This window comes from Eptatretus burgeri, chromosome 17 (genome assembly GCF_056783735.1).
Source record: "Eptatretus burgeri isolate ZD-2024b chromosome 17, Ebu_testis_v1, whole genome shotgun sequence".
NCBI lineage: Eukaryota > Metazoa > Chordata > Myxini > Myxiniformes > Myxinidae > Eptatretus > Eptatretus burgeri.
In genome coordinates this window covers 25,202,415-25,219,371 of record NC_140977.1, presented here as the reverse complement: position 1 = coordinate 25,219,371, position 16,957 = coordinate 25,202,415, and the positions used below count along the sequence as shown (strand labels likewise).

The 16,957-nt window shown below is 46.9% G+C and overlaps 2 protein-coding genes across 16 annotated transcripts in view; both read right to left on the bottom strand.

The window, feature by feature from the left end:
* Nucleotides 1-4,966, bottom strand: part of MIPEP (mitochondrial intermediate peptidase) — a 77,483-nt gene extending 72,517 nt beyond the window's left edge. The window contains exon 1 of one of the 5 annotated variants that reach the window (XM_085862662.1): nucleotides 4,774-4,966. In XM_085862662.1, the coding sequence (XP_085718788.1) occupies nucleotides 4,774-4,800 (27 nt within the window). In that variant the 5' untranslated portion in view covers nucleotides 4,801-4,966. Of the gene's footprint in view, nucleotides 1-2,688; nucleotides 2,711-4,389; nucleotides 4,579-4,773 lie in introns of those variants that run through there. The other 4 variants (XM_085862659.1, XM_085862658.1, XM_085862661.1 and 1 more) reach the window with 4 other exon arrangements.
* A 3,918-nt stretch (nucleotides 4,967-8,884) lies between these two features.
* The window catches only part of LOC147009584 (autotaxin-like), a 190,112-nt gene continuing 182,039 nt past the window's right edge, over nucleotides 8,885-16,957 (bottom strand). For 10 of the 11 annotated variants that reach the window (XM_085862221.1, XM_085862224.1, XM_085862222.1 and 7 more), the window contains 4 exons: nucleotides 16,216-16,293; nucleotides 15,910-16,042; nucleotides 14,741-14,900; nucleotides 8,885-14,526 (listed from right to left, as the gene is read on the bottom strand). In XM_085862221.1, coding sequence (XP_085718347.1) covers nucleotides 14,377-14,526; nucleotides 14,741-14,900; nucleotides 15,910-16,042; nucleotides 16,216-16,293 — 521 coding nt within the window. In that variant the 3' untranslated portion in view covers nucleotides 8,885-14,376. The remainder of the gene's footprint in view (nucleotides 14,527-14,740; nucleotides 14,901-15,909; nucleotides 16,043-16,215; nucleotides 16,294-16,957) is intronic. The other variant, XM_085862227.1, reaches the window with a different exon arrangement.

The following is a 16,957-nucleotide window of genomic DNA, read 5'->3' as shown; positions in this document are numbered from 1 at the left end:
AACTCACGTCGTTTTGGCGAGTCTTCACTCGCAAGCTCGGTGAATACGTTTCAACAAGAGAAGGTAATCTCGTTTGATGCTGGTTTCATGCAAATCGAATAAGAATTGACTGTTATGCCGAAAACCACATATTTTTCAAGGGCGTGACCCCCCCCCCCCACGACATTTTACCCCAACCGGTGACATGTGTTATGACGTCATTGTGTCACAAGATTGGGCATTAAATTCTGAACATTTTGGTGCTGGGTTCATGTAAAGCGGACAAGAATTGACCGCGTTATGACAAAAACCGCATATTTTTCAAGGTCGTGACCCCCCTGACATTTGACCCCTAACCGGTAACAAGAGTATGGGCGTCATTGTGTCGTGTTGCATATCACAAGATGAGGCGTTGAATTCTGAACATTTTGGCGTTAGTTGCATGCAAATTGAATAAAAATTGACCGTGTTATCGTAAAAAGACGATTTTGACCTTTTCGTGACCTTGACCTTTGACCCGAACGATCCCAAAATCTAATCGAATGCTTCCTGGATAATAACCAATCATCCCACCAAATTTCATGCAATTCGGTTTAATACTTTTTGAGTTATACGAATCACAAGATTACAAATAAATAAATAAATAAATAAATAAATACACGGCGACCAAAACATAACTTTTCGCAGAATGCGAAGGTAAAGATCAGTTTTCGAGTGTCTCGTCTGGAGTGAACGTTCTGAGAGAGTGCTTACAAGGAGTAAGAAGCACACAGTCTAGTCAAAAAAATGAGATATGTAGCTAAATAACATGCGAGAGGCATTTTTGAGGAAAAGTTGGCAACCAGTTTATTTCACCTAATTTGGGTGTGCTGAATTCAATTTTCTGTCTGCCAAGCTGTATCTTGACCGCTTGACCCTCAAAATGACGTAATAAGCCACGTCACTTTTTTGCCGAATGCGAAATATAATTCTCCTTAAAAATGGCATCAAAACTATCATGTGTGGAATCAAATTAAAGCTAATGACATGTACATTGCATTCATACTGTCAATTAATTAGTTTTGTATGATCTTTGGTCAATGAAATATCAAAAGGTCATGATTTGTGTGAAATATACAATCAAAATTATACATGCATTTATGGTCCTGTAATGAAAAGGAGAGGAAAGTCAACTTCTACTTTAATTAAAAGTTGGTCAGGTTTTGATTTTAAAACAGGATTAAAATGTATATTTAATGTTGTTTGTAAGTGTGACCCATCTTGGTCTCTGAAAAAAATATAGCTTCTCTCGAGGGCGCTAAGTCATCATATTGTGGCTACAGGCTGTCTCGACTGCACACATCAGCACATGTAATTGGACAAAAGTTACTCCATTGTTATGTCAACAACCTTGTCAATTATACACTATTCTGGTAAGTTTTTAATATTTTGAGCACCAGTGTGATATTTTGTACGTAACAAGGCATCTGTGAATGTAATTATTTACATGATATTTCATGAATTTGAGTCCTTCCCTTGTATCACGTAATAAAATAACAGTTACACCAAACACCACACTAAGTTGAGATTTGTTGTGGTGTGTTCATAATTAACGACAAAATCTAATACCCAAATAATTATATCAGAGTGTATAATAATGTAAATAAAAACAATGTCACCCGCAGGGTGACCCGTATCTTGCCAAAAGGTGACCACGTGTGACTTCTTTAAGGTCACACTGAGGTGAACAGAGCTGCTATCCACCAGGAGCGACTCCTTGAGGAATATCTGCCTACGAGAGATTCCGATGAGAATCGTTCTACAGAGTAACCATGAAAAATATGCGTTTTCCTCATAACGTCACCAAATGATGTCATAATGTCTCAAGCTTGACATATCTAGAAAGCACTCATCGAGGTGTTCAATTTGAGGTCCCACACGATATGGTTCCTAAAACTTGAAAATTTGACCTTGGGGTCAAATATTTTCGACCTCAGGTGCTAACCATGAAGGTCAAGGCCAATTGCCACCAAAAATTAATCAGCTGAGCGCCAGACCATGAACTATATTCCCATGAAGTTTGAAGACTATCCGATCAAAATTACTCAAAAAATAACGGTTTCGTCGACTCCCCTGATTTGCGACAAAGTGACCTTGACTTTTGACCTTGACCTTCAAAATTTTGTGCGCTGAAAGGGACCTCTATAGGCCTCTGATATGCGAAGTTACAAAAATTTCCAATGATAACTGTGCTCTGCAGAATTTTTTATACGTGATTACAAACAAACAAACAAACAAACAAACAAAAAAAACATAAAACATACAAGCTGACTAACATATCTTGCAAAAACTTCGTTTTGGCAAGATAAAAATAGTAGCTCTAGGATACAAGATAGACTGGTTATGTCAAATTTTAAAAGTACAGAAGGCCTTATAAAACAAATGTGATGACATTTTTAATATCAGTTGTAATGGTTACGTCAAATTAAAAAAGTACGGAAAGCCTTAAGAGACAAATCTCATGACAGTTTAAATACCGGTCATAATGGTTATGTCAACTTACAAATGTATAGAAAGCCTTATAAAACAATTCTCACAACATTTTAAATAACAAATATTAGAAACATTCTCAAACATGTTCAATTATTACATTTTCAGGGTTATCAAGAGCATGTGACCTGCCGTGGAGCCCTTACTAACCCTCAAAAGGGAACGTCCAACTGAACTTACCCAATGCATCTTTTGCCAAGAAGATGCAAGCGAAAAACTACTTGCCACCAGAGAACAAGGACTTTCCAGTTGGTGGTGAAGCTGGCAAGTCAGTTGGTGGTGAAGTTAGTGAGTCAGTTGGTGGTGAAGCTGGCGAGTCAGTTGGTGGTGAAGTTGGTGAGTCAGTTGGTGGTGAAGCCAGCGAGCAGTTGGTGGTGAAACAGTTGAGCTAAGGGAGTCGGTTGGCGGTTGGAGAGCAGTTGGTCGGTGGAGTTGAGTTCGTTGGAGTCGTCGGGAAGGCGGCCGTGGAAAGTCGGGCGCGCTGCCAGGCCGTGGACCAACCAAGCCGCCATTACAACCGCTGCCGCGTTGGCAACGAGCCAGCGAGAAACAAATACCCAGGGTCGCCGAACAAAAGCCCATCAAGTCGCCACCAGGGCGGCGAGGTAACCTGCCCGACCTCTCAGAGCCTTTCGGTCATCCCGGCTCTGAGGATTATTAAAGGCTTACGAGCCCGTGTCTTTTCTTTCTTGGGTTTTTGTATGGAAGTCTGTAGCGCCTTGTCTTTAAGTAGAATTGTAAGTACGTGCTTGTACATTCCGAATAGAAGTCGGCTGTAGGCTTTTGCTCGTGTCTTGTCCCCCTATCACCCCATCCATTGACTGCTTCCTTTTAAAAAAAAAAAATACCCATTGTTTGAATGTCAACCTGCTCGTTGCGTCCCTTCCTGTATCGACTGCCATGGTGCGCTCGGGATATTAACTGGCTTTTAAGGCCGATAAAAGTGATCATTTGGTCCGACGGGACTTGGCGATATATAACCGCTCGGCTTCGCACACGGAACGAGCCGCTTAAGCGGCTCGGTTTTGTACAGGTCCCGTCGAGGTATAGACTCCCGGTATTTCTGTCCGCGCGAATAATTAGGTACATCGATAATTCGGCGATCAACCCTGCAGCGCGTGGACAGAATATTTGGCGAGTTTATGATGCGTTAAGGCATCCGTGACTGGATTTCGGCGTTGGTCCGGAAAGTCACGACCGGATTGCGGCCTTCGGGGGGGGCGCGACCGTGATTTGGCTAGAACCGTCGCCCGCACGCCGAACGTGGCGGGAAACCACAACAATATCATTCAGAAAACTTGACTTGTCTAACAAAGCTGAGAGGCGGATGAAAAAATCGGAGTAGTGATTGGGAAAGCAGACGAGCGCGATCGAAGCACACAATTTATTTATTTTTTTTGTGAGTGAGTACCAATCCGTTTCTACTGGTACTCATTGGAGAATCTCATCGGAAAAAAAAAAAACAACTGTGTCAACAGAACCCCTGAATGTAAAACACAATCCCAGAAATGTTTGTTTGTTTTTGTCATCAGCTTTCTCCACCAATTGGAAGCAAGCTTTCATCAGTGAGCAGGACATTTTACATTGTAAGAAAGGTCGTGATTCGTCGTTTGGTTTGACGTCGGTTTAAACTCATTTACATATACACATAGATATCAGCGCACAGGATTAAACCTGTTATGGTAATGAATCTCGTCCACCCCTCTCCCCAACCCCGCAGAAACACTGAAGGTCTCTCCAAAGTAAACAGTACTCCATGATGCAGCATCGCACGAGGATGGCAGTTAAGAGTTGCATCAGTCCCCAATTGCCAGTGGATCAAATCGCGCCGAGACACACGTCAAGCACAATTCCTTAAAGGAGCACGAAAGGGCAACGTACCGAACCTCCAGAATGACGCTTTGTACATAATATTTGTACAAACTGTACAACAAACACGAAAAGACAGTTTGTGACTGTGAAGTTGAGCTCCGATAAATTAATTATATCAGATATTACGCGAATTCAAGAATTCACTTTCGACGTTTGCCGAAAGTGAATTATTGAATTGGCGGATACCCCGTAGCGTCGCACGGAAAAAAATATATAGATTACCTCGACAGAAACGACAAATATACCATTAAAAAAAAACAACTCAAACCTTTTCTTCATTTAAAATAAACTACTATAGTTATTTTAGCGTTATGTCACCAGGTGTTACTTCAGTACGACAGAAAAATAATTCGGGGTGTATTGTAGAAATTCAGACGGGTAAAGCAAATTTACCTTCTCTCCTTTCCTTTTCCAGGTCATCGAGGATTCGATGGAATTTGATTTTTCTCTCAGTTTGAGGAACTAGTATGCCCGTTGGTTCATTGAATCAAATTTTAATTGGAAATTTGGTTCAATAGTGAACCAAATTTCCCGGCCTTGTTGCATACCTGCCTGCTGGACTGATTGAGCATGAACTTGCCTTTCACTGAGTCCAGATGTGCTTCCGCCAGAGTGGGGATTAAACATGAGTTATTATTATTATTGCAAAATGATACTACTATTATTATTGTTAATATTATTAGTATTAATTAATATATGGTTTGCTGCAATGTTATAATTATTTTTGTTATTTATTTTGTCATGAGAATGCCATGCCGTGGAAGGACCTATTAAGCTGCTCTATACACCCCAATATGGTGTGCGGTTAAAACATGGGAATTCTTTCAGGTTCTTTGTAGTTAATTATCCGAATCAAGTCAGCAGATCATGATGATCATGGGGATGTATCACACTCCACATCGGAAAGCTCTGGTAGAACTCCACAAAAACATTCCTCGCATAGATGACACTCGCACAGACACAACTCATCCATTCATCGTCGATCCCCCCAAATGTGCTTTTCTATTTAGATTTGTGTTGCATTAAACACGAGCAGTCAAACCTCGCCCCCCTTTCAGGTGGAATGATATGGGTACATATAGGGAAGTTGAAGTGGAGTACGTATACAACCTTTGCTGAAGCTAATTTAGTGACTAAATTGATGACGTGGTCATTTCTGGTCCCAAAGTGGTAAAGAGAGGAATACCTGGGGAAGAGGAAGAAGAAGAAGAAGCATATAAGAATAAGAGGAAGAAGAAGCATATAAGAAGAAGAAGAAGAAGGTGAAGAGGAGAAGGAGAAGGAGAATGAGAAGGAGAAGGAGAAGGAGAAGGAGAAGGAGAAGGAGAAGGAGAAGGAGAAGGAGAAGGAGAAGGAGAAGGAGAAGGCGAAGGAGAAGGAGAAGGAGAAGGAGAAGGAGAAGGAGAAGGAGAAGGAGAAGGAGAAGGAGAAGAAGGAAAAAAATACTGATTGAAAAATGTCCAGCAAAAACAAGTGCAATGGTCATACCTCCACCAAGCAGGCTGAACAGTTTATGTTTTGTATCACACTGATAGACAGGATCTGGATCCGGACCTGAAGCAGAATCGAATCCCCTTGTTCTTGTTACCGAACCAACTCAACCACCAAGTTTTGTCATAATCCATGCACAACTTTTTGAGATATCATGCCATATCACTCAATGGTTCCCATCGTGTGCTGCTTTTTTGGCTGCTGGTTGCATCATTGGTTAGGCCTAAGTCACATTTGCTCTACGGCGAGGATACGGCGGCCGTCCGCCCTCTGAATTGACAGAAACGTGTGGCGGTCGCAGAGTTTCTGCGGTGGCCTCAGGGTGGCCCTACGCCGTATGGCTATATTTTACAGGCCGTAAGGTCGCCGTGGAATTATAACGCGGAGTTATAACTTTTTTTCATTTCTACGTTCGCCGTAGCAATTCGACAAGCCGAAAAAAAAAACTGGTAAAAAAAAATTAAATAAATTAACCCATTCGTTACCGTCCGTCTGGCAGCACGTTCGCCTTAGGGCCCCCCTGCGGTCCCCCTGCGGTCGCCTTGCGGGCACCTTGAAAATTCTATGGCCGCCGCAGGAACGCCCTAAGGTCACCGTGTGACATCAAATCAAAGACCGCACGGCAACCCCACGTTTTCGGTCTCCACAATTTTTAAATACGCCGTGCAGCTCCCCGAAAAATAAAAACATATGTGACTGCTACATTGTGTGACCGTGGAAATACTGCGGCCGCCGTATAATTGCTAGTGGCCATAGATTTTGGAGACCCCACGGCCGCCGTGGCAAATGTGAACTAGGCCTTAGGAGCATGGCTACGCCGCTGATGCAGTACTGCTACTGCCAGTATACTGGTGCTCATTTCGCCGTCCTCAGGATGACAGGCTGAGTCAACCCCTTGGTGTTAATTCAGTGGCCAACGGGGCTCGAACTCAGGACCCCAGGATCCCAAGCCACCACCCAAACTGCTAAAAATAACACCAGGCTTATCACTCAATTTGGTGAAGAATTACTAAAACAAATTCTCGGATTCCCATCTTCCCCCAAAATCAAATCAATCCTTCCTCGTCACACACCGAGCTGACCACCAAGTTTTGGCCGAACCCGTCCATAATTTTTTTCAGATGACCTACTCACGCTCATAATCAGACAGACAGACAGACGGACAAGGCTGAAAACATATCCTCAACCCAACTTCTGTGGCAGAGAAAATGAGACCGACGTGTTATGAAAGATCTTTTTTTTTCACGGACGGGTTTCATTTCATGTTGCATCCTTGCTGAGATTCACAGATAGATTGACATGCAATATGTATGTGAAGTACAACTTGCTATCTTTAGATTAAACCCATTAGCAGAGCCGGAACAGATGTACAGGAAGCACTTCAGGATTGGGGGCTGGCGAGAGGTGAGATGGGGGGGGGGGGGAGGGCATTTTTCATTGCAGGATACCCTTTCCCATTATTTAAAAAGGGCACCCATTCCATTATTTAAATAAAAATTACTTTACCTTTTATTGAGAGTGCCTCTCTCCGCTCTCACTACTGTGTTGAGAATTTTGTATTCTTCTCTTTATTTCCTTTTTGATTGTTCTTTCTTTCTTCTCTCCCTCTCTCTCTTTTTTTTGGAGGGAGCGGGTTACCATTTTGCACCCCCACCCTCCCCACGGTACCCTTGGGCACAACCACACTCCGGTTTATATAAAGTACAATGTAAAACAATGTTTATAAATGCTGTCATGCATATACTAGCGTTAGACTTGTTCCGTCAACTTCTGGTGATAATTCATGATCAGATTTTTCCAAACATCCCTGTCCTCAAAAGTTGCTCTGCCTCCCGACGAGAAAAGACAAGAAGCGTCTGGAAGCCAATCCTGCTGGCTGATGTATATAAAATGTGGAGCACAGTGTGAATGAAAGCCCTGGTGTGAGACAAGTTAGAGTCGCTTGCTCGAGTCGAGTCGAGCAACTTGCTCAGTAGGGTTGCAGTGAGTAGTTGTCAAGAGACACGCCAAGGTGAAAACGAAGTGTCAGCGCTGCAAGGGTGAAACAGGACTGGGGTGAGGTTGAGGCGCAGTGAGGACAACATCCATGTTCCCCAAACAGCGTCAGAGAGGATGCAACACGACCCGACACAAGCCCAGCAGGAGCCCGGACCACATCCAGCACGTGCAAAGACAACGCAGGGACAGGTTTCTTTCAGTCTTGTCTTCCTATATCTGTCCCATATTTTCGAGTGCAGGGGCCATTAAGTTATCGCATAAACCGATGGGATTATTTGTGGGTGCGGGGGTTATACCCCGAGATTTCCATGAGCTGTGACATGACTTCTTTGTCCTCCCTCCCATTTTTGTGAAATAAAACCTGTATTTTCACCAGTGAAGTGTTGGCTTGGTGCACCGCCTGGAATTGGGAACAGTAGACTGTGGTGCGTGTATAAAGCTGTGACCATTGGTAATTGGCATGAAAACCCCTCGTTATGAGGGTACAAACAAGATGGTTCATCCATGCTCAGTCCCATCGCTAGATTGATGACCATTCAGGTGGCAGGTTTGACTGTGTCCACCCGGCTCACCGTTACAATACAGAGTTAACCGACACTGTTTCTTCATCAACAAAATAATGAAACCGAGTGTTGCCAAAACAACATGGAGGATATAACTTGAATACAAGGTTGTTATTGCGCAAGTAAAGGCTATTTGGTCATCACGCCCATCATTTACACATCCTAGCATTCCAAACCACCGTCGAGAGGTAGTCCTACTTACTGTATACAGCAAACCTTCAACAAATAAATTGGTCAGATACCGGCACAAAATGGCCTGCTCTTTTCGAAAGGCATCCACACACTAAATGCAGACGTGGCAACTGGCTTTTAAACAAGGACAACATGCTTTTAACTCTGACGTAGCTAGTCCAACTGGCACCAGACCAGAAGAGTAGTTTCTAGTTAAATATGACACAATTGGAGATCGAACCAGGACTCAACTCATTACAAGCACACCACGAACTAAGCTATCCTTTCCCAGAAATCCTTTTAATACTTTTCTCAAAGATATGACTGCAAAGCCGAATCCAACAGAGCGAACTCTGCCCGTACCGGTCCCCATGTTTGTTCTATATAACTTAAGTGCAGTGAAAGTGTACAGAGTATGTAAAATAAACGGCTCAAAGTGCTTTGGCTTCAAATTAAACACAATGACTGCGGTATAAACCAAAGAGAAAAATCACTTTCAAAGTAAAATGTCTTCTTTTGAATTTGGCCAAAGAATTAGCACACAAAGAGACCAGATCTTGCAAAAAAAAAAAATATCATGGGGTCTTTAACCCTGAAGTGGTAGAACCGGGTGCCTCACACCCTGGAATATACCCAGGTATACGCGACATAATGTAAAGGGTACACCAGTGCAGGGTTAACGTCCACACGAGAGTGTAAGCATATGTGGCATCTGGTTGTCATTATGACCCCTTTGAAAGATGGCACAGTCAAATGGAAATGAGACCATTCAAATTCATTATACAGACATTGAACAGAAAGGACACAGGGTCTGATTACAAAGGCTTTGATTCTCGGCTGATAATAAATATGCTTGAATATAAAATATGTACATCATAAATCAGATGTCATTGTGATACACACATATACCATATATTTTCTTCTACAGGCAGCATGTGGAGCGGAACAGGACTCATGGTTTCATCATTACAAGTTACCAGCTTTACACGTTTTAATACAGGCATTTTGCTGCCCACCTACTGCAACTTGATTGGCATAATGTTTGAAAGGGAGGTTTCTTTTTTTTTTAGTTGACGAAGCATCAAGATTGTTCCACCCTGCACTCTCATTGGTCCAGATGGGGTGATGCTGTTCACTTATTACACTTTCACAGAAATATCAGCAGCCCCCCCCCCCAAAACTTTCGACATGGATTGGTAAGTGGTGATCCGTTTCACTCAGGTGTGGCCGTTAAACACGTTTCGAAGAAAAACTCGACAATGGAAGGAAAAATGGATTACACTTTTCAGAACAGAATGAGTAAGATGTGTCTTGCCAGCAAACAGGATAAGAGTCGAAGAGGAAGAAAAATAACAATTCACTGGCATTGATGCGAGAGATTAGGAGTCGAGTGAAGTAGGAAATAGAAGTCAAAATGGAAATGATACCATTGCATGAGTTTGGGAGAGAGGAGACAACACATGACCCAAACTTTGGGAGATACAAGGTATAATATGAACATAAACGATGTTGTGAGACAACAGTGCGACTGGAAATATCACTGAAATGAATGAAAAATTATGAAAGCAAATGGAATGCAAGCAGGAAAGGCTCAGAGGAAAATGTGAGCAAAAGTGGAAGATCTAGAGGGTGAACGCAATCATGAAGTGTGGCGGGGAACAAGGGATGAAAAATAGGCGAATTGAAGTGGAAACAGGGCTAGAGTTGGGGTGGAGAGGAGGCTAGAGTCAGGGTGGAGAGGAGGCTAGAGTCAGGGTGGAGAGGAGGCTAGAGTCAGGGTGGAGAGGAGGCTAGAGTTGGGGTGGAGAGGAGGCTAGAGTCAGGGTGGAGAGGAGGCTAGAGTTGGGGTGGAGAGGAGGCGAGAGTTAGGGTGGAGAGGAGGCTAGAGTCAGGGTGGAGAGGAGGGTAGAGTTGGGGTGGAGAGGAGGCTAGAGTCAGGGTGGAGAGGAGGCTAGAGTCAGGGTGAAGAGGAGGCTAGAGTCAGGGTGGAGAGGAGGCTAGAGTTGGGGTGGAGAGGAGGCTAGCGTCAGGGTGGAGAGGAGGCTAGAGTCAGGGTGGAGAGGAGGCTAGAGTCAGGGTGGAGAGGAGGCTAGAGTTGGGGTGGAGAGGAGGCTAGAGTTAGGGTGGAGAGGAGGCTAGAGTTGGGGTGGAGAGGAGGCTAGAGTCAGGGTGGAGAGGAGGCAAGAGTTGGGGTGGAGAGGAGGCTAGAGTTAGGGTGGAGAGGAGGCTAGAGTCAGGGTGGAGAGGAGGCTAGAGTTGGCGTGGAGAGGAGGCTAGAGTTAGGGTGGAGAGGAGGCTAGAGTCAGGGTGGAGAGGAGGCTAGAGTTGGGGTGGAGAGGAGGCTAGAGTCAGGGTGGAGAGGAGGCTAAAGTTGGGGTGGAGAGGAGGCGAGAGTTAGGGTGGAGAGGAGGCTAGAGTTGGGGTGGAGAGGAGGCTAGAGTTGGGGTGGAGAGGAGGCTAGAGTTAGGGTGGAGAGGAGGCTAGAGTCAGGGTGGAGAGGAGGCGAGAGTTGGGGTGGAGAGGAGGGAGAGTTGGGGTGGAGAGGAGGCGAGAGTTGGGGTGGACAGGAGGCGAGAGTCGGGGTGGAGAGGAGGCGAAAGTCGGGGTGGAGAGGAGGCGAGAGTCGGGGTGGAGATGAGGATAGAGTTAGGGTGGAGAGGAGGCTAGAGTTGGGGTGGAGAGGAGGCTAGAGTTAGGGTGGAGAGGAGGCGAGAGTTAGGGTGGAGAGGAGGCGAGAGTTAGGGTGGAGAGGAGGCTAGAGTCGGGGTGGAGAGGAGGCTAGAGTCAGGGTGGAGAGGAGGCTAGAGTTGGAGTGGAGAGGAGGCTAGAGTCAGGGTGGAGAGGAGGCTAGAGTTGGGGTGGAGAGGAGGCGAGAGTTAGGGTGAAGAGGAGGCTAGAGTCAGGGTGGAGAGGAGGCTGGAGTCAGGGTGGAGAGGAGGCTAAAGTTGGGGTGGAGAGGAGGCTAGAGTCAGGGTGGAGAGGAGGCTAGAGTTGGGGTGGAGAGGAGGCGAGAGTTAGGGTGGAGAGGAGGCTAGAGTCAGGGTGGAGAGGAGGCTAGAGTCAGGGTGGAGAGGAGGCTAGAGTTGGGGTGGAGAGGAGTCTAGAGTCAGGGTGGAGAGGAGGCTAGAGTTGGGGTGGAGAGGAGGCTAGAGTTAGGGTGGAGAGGAGGCTAGAGTCAGGGTGGAAAGGAGGCTAGAGTCAGGGTGGAGAGGAGGCTAGAGTCAGGGTGGAGAGGAGGCTAAAGTTGGGGTGGAGAGGAGGCGAGAGTTAGGGTGGAGAGGAGGCTAGAGTCAGGGTGGAGAGGAGGCTAGAGTTGGGGTGGAGAGGAGGCTAGAGTTAGGGTGGAGAGGAGGCTAGAGTTGGGGTGGAGAGGAGGCGAGAGTTGGGGTGGAGAGGAGGCGAGAGTTGGGGTGGACAGGAGGCGAGAGTCGGGGTGGAGAGGAGGCGAAAGTCGGGGGTGGAGAGGAGGCGAGAGTCGGGGTGGAGATGAGGATAGTCGGGGTGGAGAGGAGGCTTGAGTCGGGGTGGAGAGGAGGCTACAGTCGGGTGGAGAGGAGGCGAGAGTTGGGGTGGACATGAGGCAAAAGTTGGGGTGGACAGGAGGCGAGAGTTGGGGTGGACAGGAGGCGAGAGTCGGGGTGGAGAGGAGGCGAGAGTCGAGGTGGAGAGGAGGATAGTCGGGGTGGAAAGGAGGCTAGAGTCGGGGTGGAGAGGAGGCTAGAGTCGGGGTGGACAGGAGGCGAGAGTCAGGGTGGAGAGGAGGCGAGAGTCAGGGTGGAAAGGAGGCTAGAGTTGGGGTGGAGAGGAGGCTAGAGTCAGGGTGGAGAGGAGGCTAAAGTTGGGGTGGAGAGGAGGCGAGAGTTAGGGTGGAGAGGAGGCTAGAGTTGGGGTGGAGAGGAGGCTCGAGTTGGGGTGGAGAGGAGGCTAGAGTTAGGGTGGAGAGGAGGCTAGAGTCAGGGTGGAGAGGAGGCTAGAGTCAGGGTGGAGAGGAGGCGAGAGTTGGGGTGGAGAGGAGGCGAGAGTTGGGGTGGAGAGGAGGCGAGAGTCGGGGTGGACAGGAGGCGAGAGTCGGGGTGGAGAGGAGGCGAAAGTCGGGGTGGAGAGGAGGCGAGAGTCGGGGTGGAGATGAGGATAGAGTTAGGGTGGAGAGCAGGCTAGAGTTGGGGTGGAGAGGAGGCTAGAGTTAGGGTGGAGAGGAGGCTAGAGTCAGGGTGGAGAGGAGGCTAGAGTTGGGGTGGAGAGGAGGCTAGAGTCAGGGTGGAGAGGAGGCTAGAGTTGGGGTGGAGAGGAGGCTAGAGTTAGGGTGGAGAGGAGGCTAGAGTCAGGGTGGAGAGGAGGCTAGAGTTGGGGTCGAGAGGAGGCTAGAGTCAGGGTGGAGAGGAGGGTAGAGTTGGGGTGGAGAGGAGGCTAGAGTTAGGGTGGAGAGGAGGCTAGAGTCAGGGTGGAGAGGAGGCTAGAGTCAGGGTGGAGAGGAGGCTAGAGTTGGGGTGGAGAGGAGGCTAGAGTCAGGGTGGAGAGGAGGCTAGAGTTGGGGTGGAGAGGAGGCTAGAGTTAGGGTGGAGAGGAGGCTAGAGTTGGGGTGGAGAGGAGGCTAGAGTTAGGGTGGAGAGGAGGCTAGAGTCAGGGTGGAGAGGAGGCTAGAGTTGGGGTGGAGAGGAGGCTAGAGTTAGGGTGGAGAGGAGGCTAGAGTCAGGGTGGAGAGGAGGCTAGAGTCAGGGTGGAGAGGAGGCTAGAGTTAGGGTGGAGAGGGGGTAGAGTCAGGGTGGAGAGGAGGCTAGAGTCGGGGTGGAGAGGAGGTGAGAGTCGGGGTGGAGAGGAGGCTAGAGTCGGGGTGGAGAGGAGGATAGTCGGGGTGGAAAGGAGGCGAGAGTTGGGGTGGACAGGAGGCGAGAGTCGGGGTGGAGAGGAGGCGAGAGTCGGGGTGGAGAGGAGGCGAGAGTCGGGGTGGAGAGGAGGCTAGAGTCGGGGTGGAGAGGAGGCGAGAGTCGTGGTGGAGAGGAGGTGAGAGTAGGGGTGGAGAGGAGGCTAGAGTCGGGGTGAGAGGAGATAGAGTCGGGGTTGAGAGGGGCTGGAGTCGGGGTGGAGAGGAGGCTAGAGTCAGGGTGGAAAGGAGGCGAGAGTCGTGGTGGAGAGGAGGTGAGAGTAGGGGTGGAGAGGAGGCTAGAGTCGGGGTGAGAGGAGGCTAGAGTCGGGGTGAGAGGAGGTAGAGTCGGGGTTGAGAGGGGCTGGAGTCGGGGTGGAGAGGAGGCTAGAGTCAGGGTGGAGAGGATCCAAGAGTCGGGGTGAAGAGGAGGTGAGAGTCGGGGTGAAGAGGAGGCGAGAGACAGGGTGGAGAGGAGGCTATCAGGGGTTGATGGGAGGCTACAATCATGGTTCCAATCAGGTGGCATACACACAAGAGAGTGAGGCTGGAACCTGGTTACAAATCGGCTGAAATATCGGTGGAAGTGAAGCTGGGATAAGGTTGGAAGAAAGTTAGAATAAGGGTGGGAATGAGCCAAAAACAGAGATCGCAGTGAGATTATAATAGAAATAAATTTGGATAGGGGTCGATGTGAGCCTGGAACAAGGGTCGATGTGAGGCTACAATCGTCGTTGATGGGAGAATAGAAATGGGATCGAGGTGAATCTGGAATCAAGGGTTGGTGCGAGGCTAGACCAGTTGTGGGAGGCGAGAGCGGTGCCAAAGCTTGGGCAAAAATTGAAGTGGTGGTGAACCTTAAAATATGATTGAGACTACGACTAAGAATGTAGTATCTATGTCAGCAAGGACTTAGAATGTGTTTAATAATGTTTTTAAAGCAAGGACTTCATTAATGGGTAAGCTCGTGTCAGAATAGAAATTGAGTCCTGTGATGAGCTCAACATCTCGAACCCGTGCTCTGTGCAGTTGAAGCAGCTGCTCAACGCCTGCTTCACCCTGCTAAACAAAGGGCAAGAGGAAAGGATTGGAGAAAGAAAATTAAACTGGGATGGGAATGATGTGATATTTAAAAAAACATTGGAATTGAATGTGACGCAGATTTAATAAAGAAATAGAAGGGTCACAATGGGGGTCATGAAAAGAAAGATTGATAAATTTAACAAAAAGGAAACAATTATCCGATGCATAAAATTTGCTCTTCATTGTTACATGCCTGGCAAATGTCAGCATTGTGTGCATGATTTGGAATAATGAAAGCCAAGGGTTGCCAGTGACTTGGACATTGTTGCAAAGCCATCCCTTCATTCCGGCACGTCGTCAACACGAAGAAAAAGTGTGTCGGCATCGAGACGGGAATGACACTGTCCACATGTCTGAGACACAGAGAGCACGCAGCTAATTACACAGACAAGTCAAGCCATATCAACACCCCAAAGGCCGGCAGAAGAATATTTATCCTGACTCCTTCATTCATGAAACAACTATGGACAGATTCGTATATTATAGCGTAAAACTAACTTCATTTTCATTCTATACGGAAATATTTCCAAAATGAGTGCTCTGTTATTGCCATATGAAGCAGAATCAAACTTTTAGTATTGTTAATGACTTATTATGCCCTCTCTGAAGGTCGTTAATTAGCCAGCTGGGTTTTTTTTTAAATGACAATCCAAGAGAAACTTTGTAATTGTTCTGAGAGGTGCTCGGTTTCCAGAAGCGAAGCATCCAAATCCTTTCCCCTGCTGATTCCAGGTGTGTTTGAACCCACGTCGTTGTAGAACACCTCGTTCTGCTCATCACAAGCCCATCACCAGACCAATCCATGCCCTTTACGGCAGGGAGAGGTTGAGCAAGTTTAATGCCCAATTTTCTGCCAACTTTTCGTTTCATTCTGAACGAAATGCGGAATATTATTTATTTTTTGACGTGCGATTCATTCATAAGCAGCATGTGGTTGCAGGTTTTGCACTAGTGCTGGGAGCATGGCTGTGCAAGCTGGAAGTTGAAGCAAAAATTTCTAGCATTGTTCAAGTTGCCGGTGATAGCCTCGGCGACTCTTTTGCGGAAGATACCTTAAGGTCTTTCATGTCCACTAACAACTATTGCTGGCGGGTCCTCCGACTAAACGTCCTTCCGTGGGACGGTGCACACATTGATGCCGTCATTTTTCCCTGCATGCGAAACACCAGGGTGACAGTTTATAGCTGGGCCGAGATATGAACCCAGACACGATAGCTCAAAGCTATTCTGCCAGCCCAGGAAAACTATTATCTCAAAGGATGCAATTTCATAGCATGACAAACCAAGAATGGATTCATTTAAATGTTTTTTTTAATTCTGTCTGTACAGAAGAGCTTCATCTCGTTTTAAACTCTGACTCACTGCTTGATGAGCTTAATAGAATCAAAGCGACCGTTGAAGTCGTAGTCGAAGGCGGGCCCACTGATTACGTTTACACTGTGATGTTGTCTTGCATACTTGCTGAGCCAGACCTCGTGCAGGTACGTCCAGATACCTATGGAAAAGGTAAGCCAAGGTGTATCAGGTCAATTGAATGTCTGCAGCTCAAGAAGAAAGTCGAATAAGTTTCACGTGCACAGGTTAACAAAGAAAGCATTGGTTGCATTCTGAATGAAGACATGAGGCAAAGACTTGGTGAAACGTGAGGCCTGCACTGTATGAACTTACGTTTAAAATCTCTGTGCATTGGCACGATGTTTGACGTGAGAAGGGATTCGTGGATATTCTCATCTGACCGCCACAAGCCTGAAGAATAAAACATAGTCCAGAAGGAGGAGGAACACAAATTAATGTTGTGCTTGCAGCGAGCGTGCTGTTGAAGTCCTTGGGATGCTTACTTGGCGCTCTAATCTGAACACTATCCTCATTATGCCCGGTATCCCAGGTTCCAATCCCAAATACCTTGTGGATTTTTATATATAGTCTACCATCAAATTTGTAACTGAAATGAAAACGCATTGATGTCTTCTAATGTCCTTCCTTGTTCTGCATGTCATTAGCACAAGCTTCTCCTTGAGCCTTAGATTATAGATTGGGGAGAGGGGAGTACAGGGAAGGGAGGAGAGGAGAAGCGGTCGTGGTACGAAATAACAACGGCTGACTTTGATACATTCTTAGCTTAGTGGTCAGTGTGGTGGTGTGTGTGTGTGTGTGTGTGTGTGTGTGTGTGTGTGTGTGTGTGTGTGTGTGTGTGTGTGTGTGTGTGTGTGTGTGTGTGTGTGTGTGTGTGTGTGTGTGTGTGTGTGTGGTGTGTGGTCCAAGCCGGTGAGACTGGTGAAGTACGACTATTTGGCATGCCTAGAGTGCCTCGAAGGCCCTCACGAGTAAACAATTGTCATCTTCCCCACTGCTGGTTTGGGCACGAATTTGGAATTTGTTCAAGGTACCAGAAACAACTGTTATGTAAAAA